This window comes from Dryobates pubescens, chromosome 14, assembly GCF_014839835.1.
Source record: "Dryobates pubescens isolate bDryPub1 chromosome 14, bDryPub1.pri, whole genome shotgun sequence".
Lineage (NCBI taxonomy): Eukaryota > Metazoa > Chordata > Aves > Piciformes > Picidae > Dryobates > Dryobates pubescens.
The window spans coordinates 21,118,377-21,134,704 of record NC_071625.1 but is presented as its reverse complement, the minus strand read 5'-3'; the positions used below and the strand labels follow the sequence as shown (position 1 = coordinate 21,134,704).

General features: G+C 37.3%; 1 protein-coding gene across 2 annotated transcripts in view; it reads right to left on the bottom strand.

The window, feature by feature from the left end:
- ADCY8 (adenylate cyclase 8) overlaps nucleotides 1–16,328 on the bottom strand; it is a 110,813-nt gene that overhangs the window by 34,144 nt on the left and 60,341 nt on the right. The window contains exons 6-8 of one of the 2 annotated variants that reach the window (XM_054167521.1): nucleotides 14,500–14,658; nucleotides 10,173–10,443; nucleotides 4,295–4,492 (exon numbers count right to left, since the gene is read on the bottom strand). In XM_054167521.1, the coding sequence (XP_054023496.1) occupies nucleotides 4,295–4,492; nucleotides 10,173–10,443; nucleotides 14,500–14,658 (628 nt within the window). The remainder of the gene's footprint in view (nucleotides 1–4,294; nucleotides 4,493–10,172; nucleotides 10,444–14,499; nucleotides 14,659–16,328) is intronic. The other variant, XM_054167522.1, reaches the window with a different exon arrangement.

The window sequence follows — 16,328 nt, the reverse complement described above, 5'->3', positions numbered from 1 at the left end:
TTAAATACTCTATCAGGAACACACATTGAGAGAGTTCATCTATGAACTGGATTTTATGTCTAATGTTCTCTTGAAGAAAAATCCTATCTAGACCTAGACTATATTGACGACACAGAGCTTTGGTAAGGCGATCACCTCAGTTATAAACAACTAGCCAAAACAACCTCAGGCTCCTGAAAAGGAAAAAAGGCTTATCTATTCCCTTATCCCATTTGCTACAAGAGAGGACTTATTTGTGGCATCTCCCACTTTGTCTCCTCCTCTGCTGTGCTTATGCCCTGTGCCTGCTGTTGGCAGTATCACTTCAACATGGAATTGCCTGCTGTGCTGGACATTATCACAAAAGAATGAATGCTGTGGTCTAATCCGTAACAATGTTTGATGAGAAATTGTTAGTATCTCTGAGGCAGAACAAAATAAAGGTAGCACATCTGTAGCAGTCTGCCCCTTAATGATTTGGAGAAGTATTAGGGTAGACTAGGCTTCAAGGAACTTTCCTAAGTATGTGGAAGCATGTGGCCAACTAGAGTGGTAGAAAGAATGGTAATGTGACTATTCTGGAATGAAAACCTTAGCTGCAGCATCCCACAGACCTCCCTGTGCTGGTGTGACTAGCTCAAGGTGCAGCAAAGGTTCATCCTGCTTCCTATGGGACTTGAACCATTTATCTGTCCTATTGGGAGGTAAAGTCCTCTGCCAAATAATGAGGTGTTTTAAAGACAGGTTGGATGAGGCCTTGAGCAATCTAGTCTAGTGCAGGGTATCCCTGCCCATGGCAGGGGGGCTGTAACTAGATGATCTTTAAGGGCCCTTCCAACCCAAACCATTCTACAAATCAATGAATCTATTAAAAGTATTAAAAGTACTCTCCTGTGATGAGTCATTTGCTCTATCTGCCTATATCCTATTTGTGAAAAATAACCTCTAACAAAATATGGAATGAATTAGTCTTTAAATTAGTTATCAAGTTCTAATGAGTGCAATACAGGTTACTAATGAAAAGTCCATTTGGGTAAAGGATCCATAAAATATACCAGGTGGGGATCCTGCACATATGCTCTGAAGAATGAAATATTACAAAACTTATGTAGAAATAAACATACTGCTTCACAGAGCTAACTCATTTGCTAATTCAACAGCTGCTGCTTGCTGTGCAATCTACATTTATTCTATCATGAATAAGGACATAGAGCAATGAGATGAGAGGAGAGGGGAGGGGAGATATACCAACGGCTTAAACTGCTTTGGTATGCCACTTGTTTAAATGATTGTAAACCAGGAGTTGTGCTAGCTCCCATGGTAGTTTAGGGCATGGTGATCCCAGAAGTAGTTTGGTTTTAACCTTATGAAACCTTAAAGAAAGCAAAATTATATTTGAATTGCCAGTGTAAACCTGATTGTTTAAAGTCCAGTATGACATTTCAAATCGATTCAAGTCACCCTGAAAGATTTACTATCCCACAGTATGGCAGTCATGTTACTGATGCAGGAGGAAGAAATATGGTTTATTGTTCATATGATTACTGACTTCTCTGTGGTTTGAGGTACAGAGCATCCACACAATCCTCACTGAAGAAGGTTAACATAATACTTCTTGATGGGGCTCTCAGCTTGAGTACTGGTTGTTCTGCCTACTGCATAACTGTCTGGGGTGAGAAGCACTTAAAGAGAAAAGAAATAAACACTAGGGAGATGCCAGTGCTGCTTGAATTGTGATGGGTGGATGTGAGGGTACAAAATACTACATAGAAGAAGTTACTTTACTTCAGAGCTACGTTTGGGTTGAAGCTGCCACTGGTCTGAACAGAAGATGGATGGTAGTAAAGGAAAACGGCAGTGTGAGATGGGAGGTTTGCAGACATATATTGTCTATATGCTCAGCAACACTGCAGGAAGTAGCTCGAGACACTGATTTGGAAGGTCATGTAAACAATTCCAAAATGTTAATGATTAGAAGGAAGCATAATTCCAGGATGAAAGGTTAGGAGTGTGCAAAGCAGAAGGAAAAGGCTTCTGAAATAGTTTTATTAGACTCCAATTTAAATATGAGTTTGTTTTGGTTTGTTTCCTAAATGGGCAGGAAGAAGGGGGAAGGTAATGTAAGATAATGTCAAGGAAAAAGCTACTTTCTGTACCAAAACAGTTTGCACATTATTTCTTTCATGGCTGTCTACTGATCATGCTTAAACTCTAAGCCTATTGGGACAAACCTGTAATTACTGCACAGGTAAAGAAATAGGGAATGGACATTTCCCACATTGTCCCACAAGACATTGTCCCTGCCTATATTGAAGAGGAATCTGTGATTCAACTTTCTTTAATCCACATCATCCTTTGCACGCTGATGTATTTGCCAGCCTTCTTTGAGCACACCTATGGTGCCCTGAACACAAGCAAAGAGGTTGCTGACCAGCACCTATCCAGCTGTTGGAGGTGGATGAACCAGAGCAACTAAAGCAGTGCTGAAAATTTTTTTGAACTTTACTCACCTGTAATGAGTTAGAGGACAGAAAGAAGATTCAGTCCACTTTACAGGAAGGATTTTAAGTTTGTATTGCCTGTGCTTACAGATTAGGATGAACACCTATTTTCTAACCTCTGAAGCAAAGGTTTACACAGGAAACATTATAATGAGAAGAAAATGCATAAAAATTGCTCAAAATATTGACTTTTACACATACTTTTGTCATTCAGATGCAGATTATTAATATTTAAAAGTCTGGCCTATATAATGTGGTAGATTAAAGCATAGGTTTATTGTTCTTTTTGGTTTGTTTTTTTGGGGGGTTTTGTTTGTTTGTTTTCTTCTCTTACTGCATTTAAATTAACATCTACCTTTTCTGTAAAGATTTTCCTTGTGGCTGCTGATGGTTAAGACTAAAATTACAAGAAAGTTTGTATTTTAAATATAGAATCTTATTCTGGGCAGCATCCTTTTAGTCTAGCCCGTGCTCAGGCCTCATTTTTATCAAGTAGTAATTTAAGTCTAGGTGAACCATTGACTAATTTGCACTTCTGGCAACTTGTTTGTGGCCAGGCTGTTCCCTCTTTTGCACAAAACACTCTAATACACCATCCACCACCTTTTAGGTTAAATGCTATTTTTCCTAGACTTTTTCACTTTATCTTTTGCCTTTGTGCCTTGAAAAGATTGAAGATCGCTCATGCAGGATGACTGCACAGAGAGAAATATCTTGATATCTTCTGTTGCAGCAGCAATAGCTAATTCAGCTTTGGGGATTCTACCTTACATCTCTGTGGCATAAATATCCTTATGAGGAAACTGAATTATTATTTTTTTAAATGACACTCTTTTTTTCCTTCTGTAGGATTGCTTGTGAAACAAGGGTTTAAATTTACTTCAAACAGAATTTTTGTTTTCCACTGGTTTGCATTAAGCTCTCACCACTGATACCACCACAGGACTGCTCTCTGAGAAGTGACAAAACAATCTGTTTTCCAGTAGAGACTAAAGTGATGATGGAGAAATGGGCCTCCAAGTTTGCCGTTGCCCATTATTTTCCTTTCTTTTCAGTCTAAGTGCACATCCTGTAAGAGACCTGCTGTTGCTGCATTGCAATAACACATAAGCCAATGAAATCATTTGACATCTGCGTAAGCCCACCCTAAGTCATCAGTTTGCAAGGAAAATTCTCCCATTGCCTGACCTTTTTCAACTTATAACTTAAATTTGAATGTAGTCTGAAGTAGAAATTAGTGAGATCATAGTGCTGTTGAGCAAAGATGTGAACAATATTTACCTCTTAAAACCAGATTTAAAAAAATAAATAAATAAAAAAGGATGTTAAAAATAGAGTTGACAAATTAGTTTTGACTAGAGATAAACATAGGAGCTGCCTAGAGGACATCAGATCCTGGGACTAAATGAAAGAAACACATCTATATAAATATGGATATTTATTTTGAATAGAAGTGTCAGCTTATTAATATGCTCAGTCATCGTTTGTGCCAAAGCAACCTGTCATCTGATGGAAAACTGCTTGTACTAAACAGCAGACAGAACCTGGCACATGGCTGCTGTTTTCAGAGGCAGAGTTTGCTCAGTGTAGGCATTTTCCAACAATAAAATGTAATCACTACAGTATTATAACGCCTCCATCATGACACTCTCTATTATGATCTCTCACTCAGCTGCAGCTTCTGAAAACTGAAACAAAATTAAAACCAAAACCAGAAAACAAATAATGCAAGCGAGAACCTACAGCCTCTCTACTTCAGTGGACATGTATTACAATTTGAGTTGTGAATAATGCAGCTACCAAGACCCAGCTACCTTATGCTCCAGGCTGGAGTCTTTAAACATCAGTGAAAAAGGCTTGATATGCTCTCTTCTCAATTTATCGCCACTCCGTAAGTCGATGGTGTGCTCTATTCGCTTGTTAATTTCCTCAGGCCCAGACTGGACATGCAAAGCTTGTGCAAGATGGTTTGGAAGCAGATTTATTGAATTTCTTGTTAGGGCAGCCAGAGTCTAGGGGAAAGCACATGCAAACAGAATAAACCTGCTGGTCCCCTTTGGTTAAAAATGCAATGTTTTAGATCATGTTGCATTGCAAACCATTACAGCATTCCATGCAATCCATTCAATGAAATCTATAGAAGTGTAAAATATAAGTCTGTTCCACTAAACACATACAGTACACTAAAGGGAGTACTTTAATGCACTCTTATATACAGATTAAGAGGTTTGCTGCTGTATTGAACTCTAGCACTATATTATCTTTTCCAGATTCTGCTAATTAATTGTTAGAGCATGCATGAGGAGAGTACACACCAAAATCACAGCACTCAGTGGTGTGTTTTAACAACTTAAAACAGAAGATAAAAAGAATAGAAGTCACAAAACAGAAATAATGGCATTTCTCTTGGTCTTAAAGTTACTGGATGTGTATAGTTAAGGAACAGATCAGTTAGACAGGGGTGAAGAAGGTGACTTTTCTGATTACTTCAGCATGGTTTTTCAAACAATTTGTCCTTCTTCACTGCTGGTATATTTCAGCCAGTCTAGATTACAGTTAGGCATTTAATTTAACTGTAATTATATTATCTCAAATGTGTAATTCCTTTGGTATTTCATTGACTAATGCAAAGAACAAAAAGAAAACACTTTTGCACGGCTTTGCAAAAGAAAGGCAGCAGAAATAGTATGAAGGGTGCTTCACTTTCACAAAGGAGCTTGGGTTTGCTTTCATAAAGAGAATAACTCAGTCCAGTTTCATGGTATCATTTCATGACACAAACCACAGTGAAGCATCACTTTCCCACCTGAATGGGAAAGTAAACTCTGTTACCTGTGATATTCCCAAGGATTAAGAAATGTTAATGAATGGACATGATATAAACCTTCATACCTCACAGCATAAGACATTTCAGTATTATAATGAATAAGAAATACACTTCTGCTTGAGAAAAGTTATCCCATAGGTCCTTGCTGGAAAAATCTGCTCTAAGTCCTACTAGGCATTACTGGAAACAGGATTTTGAGAGGAATTATTGCTGGATTTCTCTGGAAATTATACAAGCAGATTTCCCTTGTTTATATTCAAAGGATAGTCAGGAATGACATTCTAATGGATCTTGGATAGCACATTAAAACACAGGAAGGGTCTCACATACCTACTGTCAAACCTCAATTTACAATTTTCTTTGCAGTCCTAAAGCAATTCCTAGGACTCTTTAGTCACAGATAGTACCTTATTTTTCCACAGTCATTTGATGATCAACTTAAGACCTCAATAAATAGGCTGGAAAGGGTATCAGGATTGAAGTCTTGTGTGTGTTGATGTGAAAAGAAACCTTTCACTTTGGTTTAGCAGAGAGAGGACTTTGGCAGAAAAAGTTTGGCAAACACATCTACTCCAATCTCCCTATTGTCACTTCAGAAAACTAGTAAAATCAGAATTTAGAGAAAAAAAATAAAATCAAGGAAACTTTTCTCATATGGAAATTCCTCATACTGAAATTTTAGCTATGTCTCAATCTGTATCTTCGCCTTGGACCTAAGGTGGAAACTCTAAGGTTAGAGCCAAGTAACAGGTAAACAATCCAATGAATCAGTTGGATAAATATTAACACATGCTAAGGTACTCCTTGAAGTTTATCTCTTTTGAACTGGGGTATGCACAAAAGTTATTATCAGTTTGTGGTGGCTGAAATCTTATAAGAGGATTTGAAGCCACTGTTAAAAGACAAGATCATGCCAAACGCTGTTGTGTGCATTAATTCCTTAGAATTTGTTCATATTGCTATTCCTCCTCTGGAAGTGAGCATGGAGAAGGTCCCTGATGTTCTATCATGGGTTTGTGTTTTATTTTCATCATTCTAGTAAGTGACTAAATTTTGCTTAAAATGGTATTTTAAAATATCTTCTTGCTGAATGTATGAAGTTTAAGATTCGTGGTAGATGAACATGACGTAATACCACCACCATGGCAATGGTGCCAGTAGTATTGGTGCAAAAATGGACTTGGAAGTTGCATTAACTTTCAGACAATAACAAGGAAATTAATAATTCAGTTTAGTCATCATGTCTCCTTCACACCTATATACATAGTTAACATCTTTCCTGCAATTAGTAATAATAATACTGACAAATATCATGCAAATTATTGCAATATCATGCAAATTATTGTATTAAGAATATGCTGCAACCACATTTTGTCTCTGTATCCCCCCCTTTACTCTGCATCTTTTAAGATTGTGTTATGCTGATATAAAGAAATATTGTTTTTCCCTATTATCTTTCCTACACTTTTGTGAACAGCTGTATGGAAGATACAGTCATGAACTATAAGATACAATGGGCTTTTGAACTTTCCTGATGCTGTCAGCAACCATTCATCATACAGGAACACATGAAAGCTTCTGCAAGGTGAAAAAGCTCAGCCAAACTCGCATATGAGACTGAAAGACAGGATGAATTGAAACAAACAAATAATAAAACTCAAACTTTAGAGATATTTTGCAGAGATTTTAAAAAGCTGGTTGGGATTAGATTTTGAATATTTCCTGTACAGTTTTTATATAACCAGTGCACACATCTTGCCCTCAAGCAGAAGTGCCATTCAGAAAACTCTAGGAAGGCTTCAAATTATTTTTCATATTGCAAGCACCAGGTCTTGGAGTAAAATAAGGAAATACAAACTCATATGTTTAAAGAGACAGGATACAGATTTGGTATTTGTTTGAGGAAGACACCTAAATTAAGCTGTCTAGGTGCTCAGTGTCTAAACTTGTCAGTGGCAATATAAACTGGATACTTTTAATTGGCCAATAATACAAAGCTAAGGTCAGTTGATATGTCTTGTCATATGCTGAAGGGCCTGGAGCTAGAAGATATGGCACAAGACCCATAGGAACCCCATGTGCTGCTGGTTGGTGGTGGGAACCAGCTGGAGTGTGCTAGGATACCTCAAGCTGCCATAGATGATTGAGTTACGCTTAATCAAGCTTTTACTCAGCATGTTTTAGCACAGATGTTTAGCTCTATTTCAGACATCAAAGTCTCTTACCTCACTTCCAATTGACATTCCAGATGATTATAGGTCTTTTATAGGCCCCTTGTCATATGGATATCTCAGGCACTAGAAATTGTACTAGACCCTTATGTTTAGGAGCTGAGCTGTGTGGGAGATTGACATCTGGGGCAGTCATTAGATAACACAAATGCAGATGTCTTGCTTTTGAACTGAATTACGCCCTGTTTATACTTGTCTGCCCGCTTGGCAGGCTTTAAGTATAATTTTTGTCATAACTGTTAAGAGTCATTGCAACCACCACTAAAATATGCTTATGCAAGACACAGAATTTTAATACACATCATTACTAGCTCATCAGGTGTCTCCAGTACCACACACAGCAACCATACTATGCTTATGTAAGGTCCAGTGAGGAAATTCAACTTCATAATATATTGATTTATTTCAGAGGAGGTCTTCACTTTCTTAACATAAAATGACTTCTGTACAACATTGGTTGCTTTAGGAGAGAAGCCCAGACACTTGTTTTAAGAACAGAGAACTCCATCCACACAAAGAGTGGCTATTCTGTTCCTTACTCATATCAACACATCTTCAATTACCTGACTTAGACTTGCCATAGAAAAGGAATTTGAGGTAAACAATATGGATTCTGATGAATTGGAGTTTGGCAAGAAAACTCACCAGAGACTTTGCCCTTTCACATTTTTCCTAACAAAGCTACAGCTCTAAGTCAGAGACCTCATCACAGTTGCTTGAATTTTGGATAAAGAAATCATTTAAATGCTATGGGCAAACATTCAAACATACTGAGTGATTTATTGTTGGGTTGATGTAATGGGTTCTCAACATCTGCTACCTCCAGTGAACTTGAGGCTGCATAATTAATGATATTAAATGGTTATTCTGTCCAAGACTGGCACATCTCCAGAAAAAGCTACTGTGTTCTAGTATATATCAATTTATCACGTGGATTTTGAGCTGAAATACATTGTTGATAGATAGCAATGGCCTGAACTTCAAAATTGAAAATTACAGAAGAATCGAATGACACATGGCATAGATTTTAAAAAGCTTGTCTCCACCAAAAAGCTTATTGTAAAGCTGTGTAATATAAAATAACACTTATTTCCAGCATAGAAACAAGTATTTAAAAAAAAAAAAAAGGTGGAAAACTATTTAAAAAATGGATTATATATTGCCATAATACAAAAATTTGCTTTTAAATAACTTCTTGGTTATGTCTGTTACAAAGATTTTCATGGGCCTTTTACTAGGTTATGGGGTGGGAGTTCACTACACAAATAAAGACACTAGTCTTTTATTCCGTTGCTTGTCTTCGTTAGTATCAAAGTTAGGTTTAGCTGAAAAAAAAGCATTCAGGAGATGATAAGCCTATTCCATAGAGATTATTTGAACTGCAGAATTTGGAATGTCTTAAAAGGAAAGAAGAAACAGATAGAGATCTGAAAATAACTGCAGCAACATGCACCCGTAGTTTTATTCCCAGTGAAATGAGAGTATAGAGGAGAACAAAATACAGAAAACACTAGAAGGCAAAAGGTAGTGCACATGCAGAGGCACAGGACATATATAAAACAGCTGGTTTATACAACAGCAGACTATGCCATGCTCCAGTTCAGTTTGAGGAGTTGAGGAGACAGAAACACCGACATGGCCTGATTGCTTATGAAGGTTTATCACTTTGGAGGGTATTTGTAAGAATTGGAAGGTTGACAAAGCAAGACCTCCACACAACCAGACCTGAAGTTCAACAGATAGTGATGACAAGTCGGACTAAGGATGTGCAGCAGAAGAAAGGATAAATCATGCCATTACAGATCCCTCAGAAAAATGAAAGAAAAATCTGGCATTTCATAAAGACACATCAATCTTTCAAATGCAGTGAAAAAAGTGGTGTCTGAGGGCATTTTAACCTTTCCATCTTGAATTCCTCTAAGCAAGCAGATTTCACAAAGCAATTTTTATGACTACAAGAATTGCTGCTTCCTAGTTGCTAGCAATTAGCCATGCAGTGTTTTCCAAAAAGATCTGATCAGCAGCAGTTGTTATATTTCTACTGAGCTACACATGACCTTAGAGTCTAACTTGTGAAACTTCTTTATATCATAGACTCTTGGAGTTTAATTTTTTTTTTAATTAAAAAAAAATAATAATGAAGAATGGACAAACTGTTTTTGCAAAAGGCTTTTAAAAGGTAGCTCTGTTTTCTTTCACATACATCAATAAGCTACACTATGCTTTTTCCTCTGACAAAACATCTGTTCACTCATCCCTTTACTTTGATGTCAGTGCAGTGAAGCTAGGCAATAAGATACACACACTGGCCCAAATGTTTCAGTTAGTTCAGTAACATTAGCTTTACTTTTAATTTCCTTATTTATGGACTGGTTCAATTAAAACTGAGATGGGCAGTATTTAATTTCAGTTGGGTGAAAGAAATAAATCCGAAATCTCTAGCCCACTGACATTTCCACAGTTTAGATACACGATTTATTTCTGCCCTGAAACAATTTGTTTAATCCTCTGCTGTTACAGTACATGTTAGAATAAAGGTTAGAAATGATTTTTTTCTCCTCTGAGGCTTCCATTATTGGAATGCACTCAAGTGTGTGTTCATGCTTGATGACATTAAAAGGAAGTTTGACTTACGTTCTGTTTTCCCACTATGTTATCAAATGGAAGTTCAGGGCTCCAGGATCCTTCGGTAAATGTTGCTCCACTGTTTCTCCTGTCGGAGGAGCTGACAGCCTCTTTCACAATATCTTCAGGCAAAGTCAATAGACTCTCCTCAGGTTGTTTAATTAAATATGTCTCAATGTTATGTTTCCTCAAGAATTCATTACGTTCTTTACCGTGCCCTTCTTCAACTTTATAATCCCCATTCAGGCAGTCCAGAGTGGCTTTGGAGATGTGAATTCTCCTACATAAGTGAATAAGAAATAGCAAATACTAATTGGTCTACAGACTATGTCAGAAAAAGTTTATGAACTCCACCCCAGTTTTAACATGATGAATAAATAGGAAGTTTTTCTTTTGTATATGATATTTATACAGTAACTTAAATTCAACATACACGAGCTTCATTTGAAGACAAATACTCTCAAGATGTGTTCTGACCAGTAAGATCTCATGAATGCACAAAGTACTGTCACAGGAAAAACTTTGATAGTCACACCTGAAACCTTTGCTCACAGTGACAGATTAATGGGAGACATTCCTGAGTAAAATACAATTCAGAATGAATGAAAATTGTCTCTTCAGGCAAATGTGATAAGACAATATATGGTATGCATTAAAGCAGTTTATGTGAAGTTATTTCCTTCAGTTATTTGAGGTAGCTTAGACAGTGGAAATTAGTGGTGTGATTGCATCTGAAGTGAGGTGGTAATTCCTGCTAAGACTAAGTGATGAGTTCAAAAAAGCTTCTGCAAAAGTTGAATTTAGGAGAGAACATACAATAAGGTCAACTTTTGCAAAAGCAAAATAGGGCTTTGGATGTTTTCCAGCCTAACTTGGAAGTGTTTGGTATTTAGATTTTCTTATCCATGATTATAACTGCTTGAGAAGGACAGGAAGAAGTTCAGGTTTAACAAAAAAAATTAAAAAAGAAAGAAAGAAAAGAAGAGGTTGAGCTTTCTTATTTCTGTTTTGAAGAAATTTTCAAGTCCCTACAGGTTGGGTAAATTACAGACACCTCCAAAACGCATCCACATGGTAAGCTGTGTTGTACTTCATAATGCAGCACAATACTTGCACTAAGAGCAGATGTTCATTAGACATTATCTAACTCAAGAAAATAAGTGTCACTTCATTAAAACTGGCACTTCATTAAAACTGGCTTGTTATTCAAACTTTGTGTGCATGAGCTTTTCTGAGAGTCAGACTGGCAGACAGATTCCTAAAATTCAGAGTCAGCTAGAGTTCTTAATCAGATCTTGATGACACATGCTGAGACAGTTTTCTCAGACACCACAGACCAGCTTATCTCCACTGAAGGAAATGATCCTAGCAAGCTGTTTGGGAACTTCTGGAGTTTAAAGGATGCCGCTACAAAGAGAAATTGCAAAATTACTGATGTAGTGAAAGGCCATAAGCACATGATGTGCATGTATTGATAGAAAATAAGGTGCTGGTTAGCTTTAATGCCCAGGTGTGGCAAAAATTTGGTTTATGTGGAATAAACTAAGAAGAACCAATTTTTAACCTGTGTCATCTTTCCTGAGGCCAATACATGTTTTTTTTACAATGTGCACTGTCTGAAGTCCTGCCATTATGATGTCCTCAAGATTAATACTCTTTTGCAGTCAAATGCCATCAAAATGGACAACAGAAAGCAGGAAAAACGTTTCTCAAATAGAAGCAACTTTTGGCCTGAATATTGAAATCAGAACATATGACCTCTCAGAGAGACAATGTATTTCCCAGCTCTGAGAAACTCAAGCAAGCAAAACTGATTTAAACAAAGTACTAATTTAAAAAAAAAAATATTAAAAAAAGTAAAAGGAAGGAAAAGAAAGTGATCTATTAGTTGCCAGGGTGACTATCTTTGTGCTGAGTTTCAACTAATATAATTTGGGAAGGCTGCATTATAAAGCCTTGAAATACTGATTTTATAATGGAAATGATAACAGTTTTAACCAGAGCATGGAGCTGGATATTGATGCAAAACTTTGAAATGGGGCAAATATTAATAAATATTTAGTTGACTGAAAATATTTTCTGGTTTCACCTTTGGTACAGCTAGCTTAAAAAAATAAATTAAAATGTCTAGTAGACAAATGTCTTTCTAAGTTCCCACCAATACAGGAAATTGGTAATCTGAGTATTGAAGTAAAAAGTTGTAACCAGTTCTGCAGCTGCAAATGCATCAAATTCAAAGCTTCAGATAATACCTGTCACTGATATGTCCTGGAAAATGAATCATTAGCTCAGTTTTATGCCAACTCAATACCATAGATCAATACCTAGAAAGATTATTAGAGGTGATCCTGGCAGAACCTGTCTCTGAAATAACACTGTAGCATCTTACGTGATTTCATCTCAAATGCTGTGGACAGATTTTGTAACTCTCAGAAAACCAGAAATCTTCTTCCCATTGCTCCTGAGTGCCTTCTTTCATGACAGTTGGGTTGGCCATATATGCTCCTTCAATCATGGGCAACCTGTTCCTGTACCACTCATGTTTATGAGCTCTCAGAGTGATATGAAGCCAGTAAGGGGAAGATGTAAGCCACTTTTCTCCTGCCCCTAGACTGGGTGGAGGGATATTCCCCATCCCAGAAAGCAAGTTACTTCCTTTCACTGTATGCTCAGAAAAGAGCTGTGGTTCACCTTCACTCCTGTTTCATGCTGTGGGAGCATGACCATTCATAATCCCAGGGTGGCTTTAGTGATGAATCAGAGGAACATGGTGCAGCTGTGGGAACAATCTTGGTATTGTGGCAAGCAGGGGGCTTTGAATACCCCCTGGAAGTAAGGAGAGACTGAAGTGAACTACTCTAGTAAACCACCTCCATGCTTCAGGAAAGCCTGATGTAAATCAGTGTTTTGAGGGACTTAGTGAACCGCTGTCACAAACAGGCTTTGTTCTGTTGGCAAACTGATATACAGGAGTGGAAATCACTCTGCTCCAGTAGACTGCAACCTAGCCAGGCATTTTATCAACAGCAAGATTGTGTGCTCACTGAGTTATTCATTAATAGCTCTAATACTTGCACACATTAACAGCAATAAACTATACTTTTTACAGGTATGGATGGTGAAACTTAGATGATTGATTTGCTCATGCTAACAAAGCAGCATGTGACCTTTCTTAGTCATCTGGGGCTATCTTGTGGGACAAGCAGCAGAGAAAGAATTTTGTTCTGCCATTTTATACACTGGTAACATAGGCAGAGTGTAGAAGTTGTTCTCAGAGAATGTAATGTTTCATTTTCTCATGTTTCTAAGAATATATATTAGTATAAAGCTCCACTGCAGGGAATAGTGGAAGGGGCCTGCATTTGCAAAGTACCTCCTGGGAACATAACAGCTCTCACAGATCCTGAGGTGTGTGCAGGGAGTACAGCATGACTCAAATTTGATGAATTAAAATCTTTCTCCCTCAAGATGACAGAATCACTTAGACTTTTTGTGTATTGATATGTCTGTGGCTATTGCTTCTGTGTTCCAGGGCCAAAAATGGAATTGTCACAGGAAATTTTTGCTAGATCCTTCATCAGTGAAAGGTGAAACCAAAAGTGGAAAGAGCATTCCTTCAGCTACTACTGTTGCTTCAGATTTAGAAATTGTGACCTCCAAACTACCATGAGATGTAGGCCATGTCAGACAGAAATAACATTTCATCCTCCTGGTGAATCAGCCATTTCAGACAAATATAAACTGTGCAGCTTGATGGAAAGATGTATTTTTTTCACATATAGACAGGCTGACATAAATGTTTCAAAACATCTAATAAAACATCAAATTATTTAGAATACTTAGTAGAGAGCCTGCTGTCTATGATGCCTCACTATTAGCACAATGACCAATGAACAAATAATTTTTCTCACACTTTGTACATTATGAAATAAAATAAATCACAGCCTTGTGCCTCACAGCAGAATTTAAATGTAAAGGATGAGAGAATGATGCCTGGAAAAATTCAAGAATGTTCAACACCTATTTGGGAAAACTGGGCTACCTCTCAGTATTATATGGGCTGAATATGAGCACTGACATGTTTGAGGGAATCATAGCTAGCAAAGAAAAAGAACTACTGTTACCTTTCCCAATGCCTCTGCAAATTGATCATTCCTAGCTTTTTTTTTTGACTATAGCCTCACAAATCCTTGTCAACCATGAAACAGGAAAAAACAAAACAAAACAAATAGGTCATAGCTGATGAAATCATGTAAGACAGTTAAACCGTTGGCAAGTTTAGCAGCGCACTGTGCTGGCAGTGTTTTCTGACTGTGGGAAAAACGTGCTGCCTTACCCAGGAATTCCACCTGACTCAAGTTTGTTTGCGATATCCACGTCCCAGGACCAGACATCAAACTGCCACTTTCGCAGGCCCAGTACTCCGCACAGAACTGATCCCGAATGTATCCCTATTCTCATGTCAATATCATGCTTCGTTCTTGACCTAACATATCTGTTAAACAAAACAAGAGAAGAGGAAAAAAGACAAGACTCATTAAAGTATATGCCGTGGGGTTTTGTATCTTAAAAGCATATGATGTAAGACACAATGTCAATTTGTTATAAGGAACCACCTAGTCTGCAAAATGAAGAGATAACTTTCTAGGTAGCAAAGTACAGGTAGTGATAAAATTACTCTGAAAGACAGATTATCATTAAGTGCTTAATTGCATGCATGGCTGAGTGACACATGTTATTATTCCCACCAGACAGAAAGAGAAAGCTAGGAAGAAAAAAAAATGTCTGAGTGAAGCATCTGAACTCAGTGAGTCCTTTAGCTTGGAACTATAAAAAAAGCATTCAAAACCATTACAGAAACTATTATCATCAAGCCTACATGTACTTCGACTCTCTACTGTATCTTTTGGAATCACTTTCAATATTTCAAACACAGTGGTTTATTCACCCAAATTTTCAAATGTTCCAAAGCTACTCTTTGTCCAAAGGTGAATTATTTTCAGTAGATTTGATAGATCATCATTTCTTGTGACAATGATGTAATTCTAAAATAATTTTCCTCCATTCTGTGTGATAGCAAAGACCATTTCACCTCCCAAAGGTAAACAGACAGAGGCATCTTTGTTAATAGTCTCAGAAATGAAACTTTTTCCCAGCACTTTTTTTCAGTTAATATGCCTATTTTTTACTGTGTTAAAATTGCATCTTCCATTTCTGATATGAGGCAACATATATAATTAACAGCCACAGCCACCTTAGCAGTGTCTTAGACCTAGGACTGCCTCTTCTAAATCAGTATCAAGATACTCCAGTGTATCACTGTGGGAAGCTCACAACTAAAATAAAGGAGCTGCATCCATTGGGATGACAAAGAGAGCACTTTTCCTGGTCTGCCTGTGTGACAACTATTTGCACCAGAAATGCTATTTGAGCTAGTGTTCATTAATATTTGAATAGCATACTACAGAGAAGAAAAGCACAATGCTACTGTTGGTCTACCAGCAAGGCTGCTGTTTCTCTGTGAAGAGTCTCAGTTCTCTGGTCACTGAAGTTAACAGTAGCACAGCAAGATCACAAAGAGAGCAGGCAAAGAATAAACAGCTCTGTTTCATAACTCTGAAGATAACTCACATTGCCTCTCATGCCTCAGTCATGACCTTTACAAACCCTCTCTAGAAGAGAAAAATAAATTGGGTTCTGCATTCAGTACTTGGTCTTTCATTGTTACAACAGGGAATCAGTTCATCCTTGGGAGGTGGGGGGGAGGGATAAGTTTTAAACAGAAGAGAAGAAAAACTAGTTGCATAAAATGTGGGGAAATAAGTAATTAATCTTTTTTCCCCCTTTCCTTGATATTCCAAACCCTTCAAGAAAAGCATGCATTTGATATGTGCCAGTGCAGTTGTTTGCAAGCCACAGAAGATGTGTTCATCATGTTAGGAAGTCAATGAAATTTGTATATCTAAAAGGAAAAGATTTTTAAGATTTAATAATAAAGCATTTGTTTTTTATGCTTTGAGAAGGGATTTATAGACATTCTGACACTCCGATTTTATATTATTACTTTTATTTTTTGCAAGCAAGAGGGCTTGAAATATCAAAATGTAGGTATCAAAATTAACCAAAAATCACATGTATATAAAAGATGGGACATGGAAACAGTGG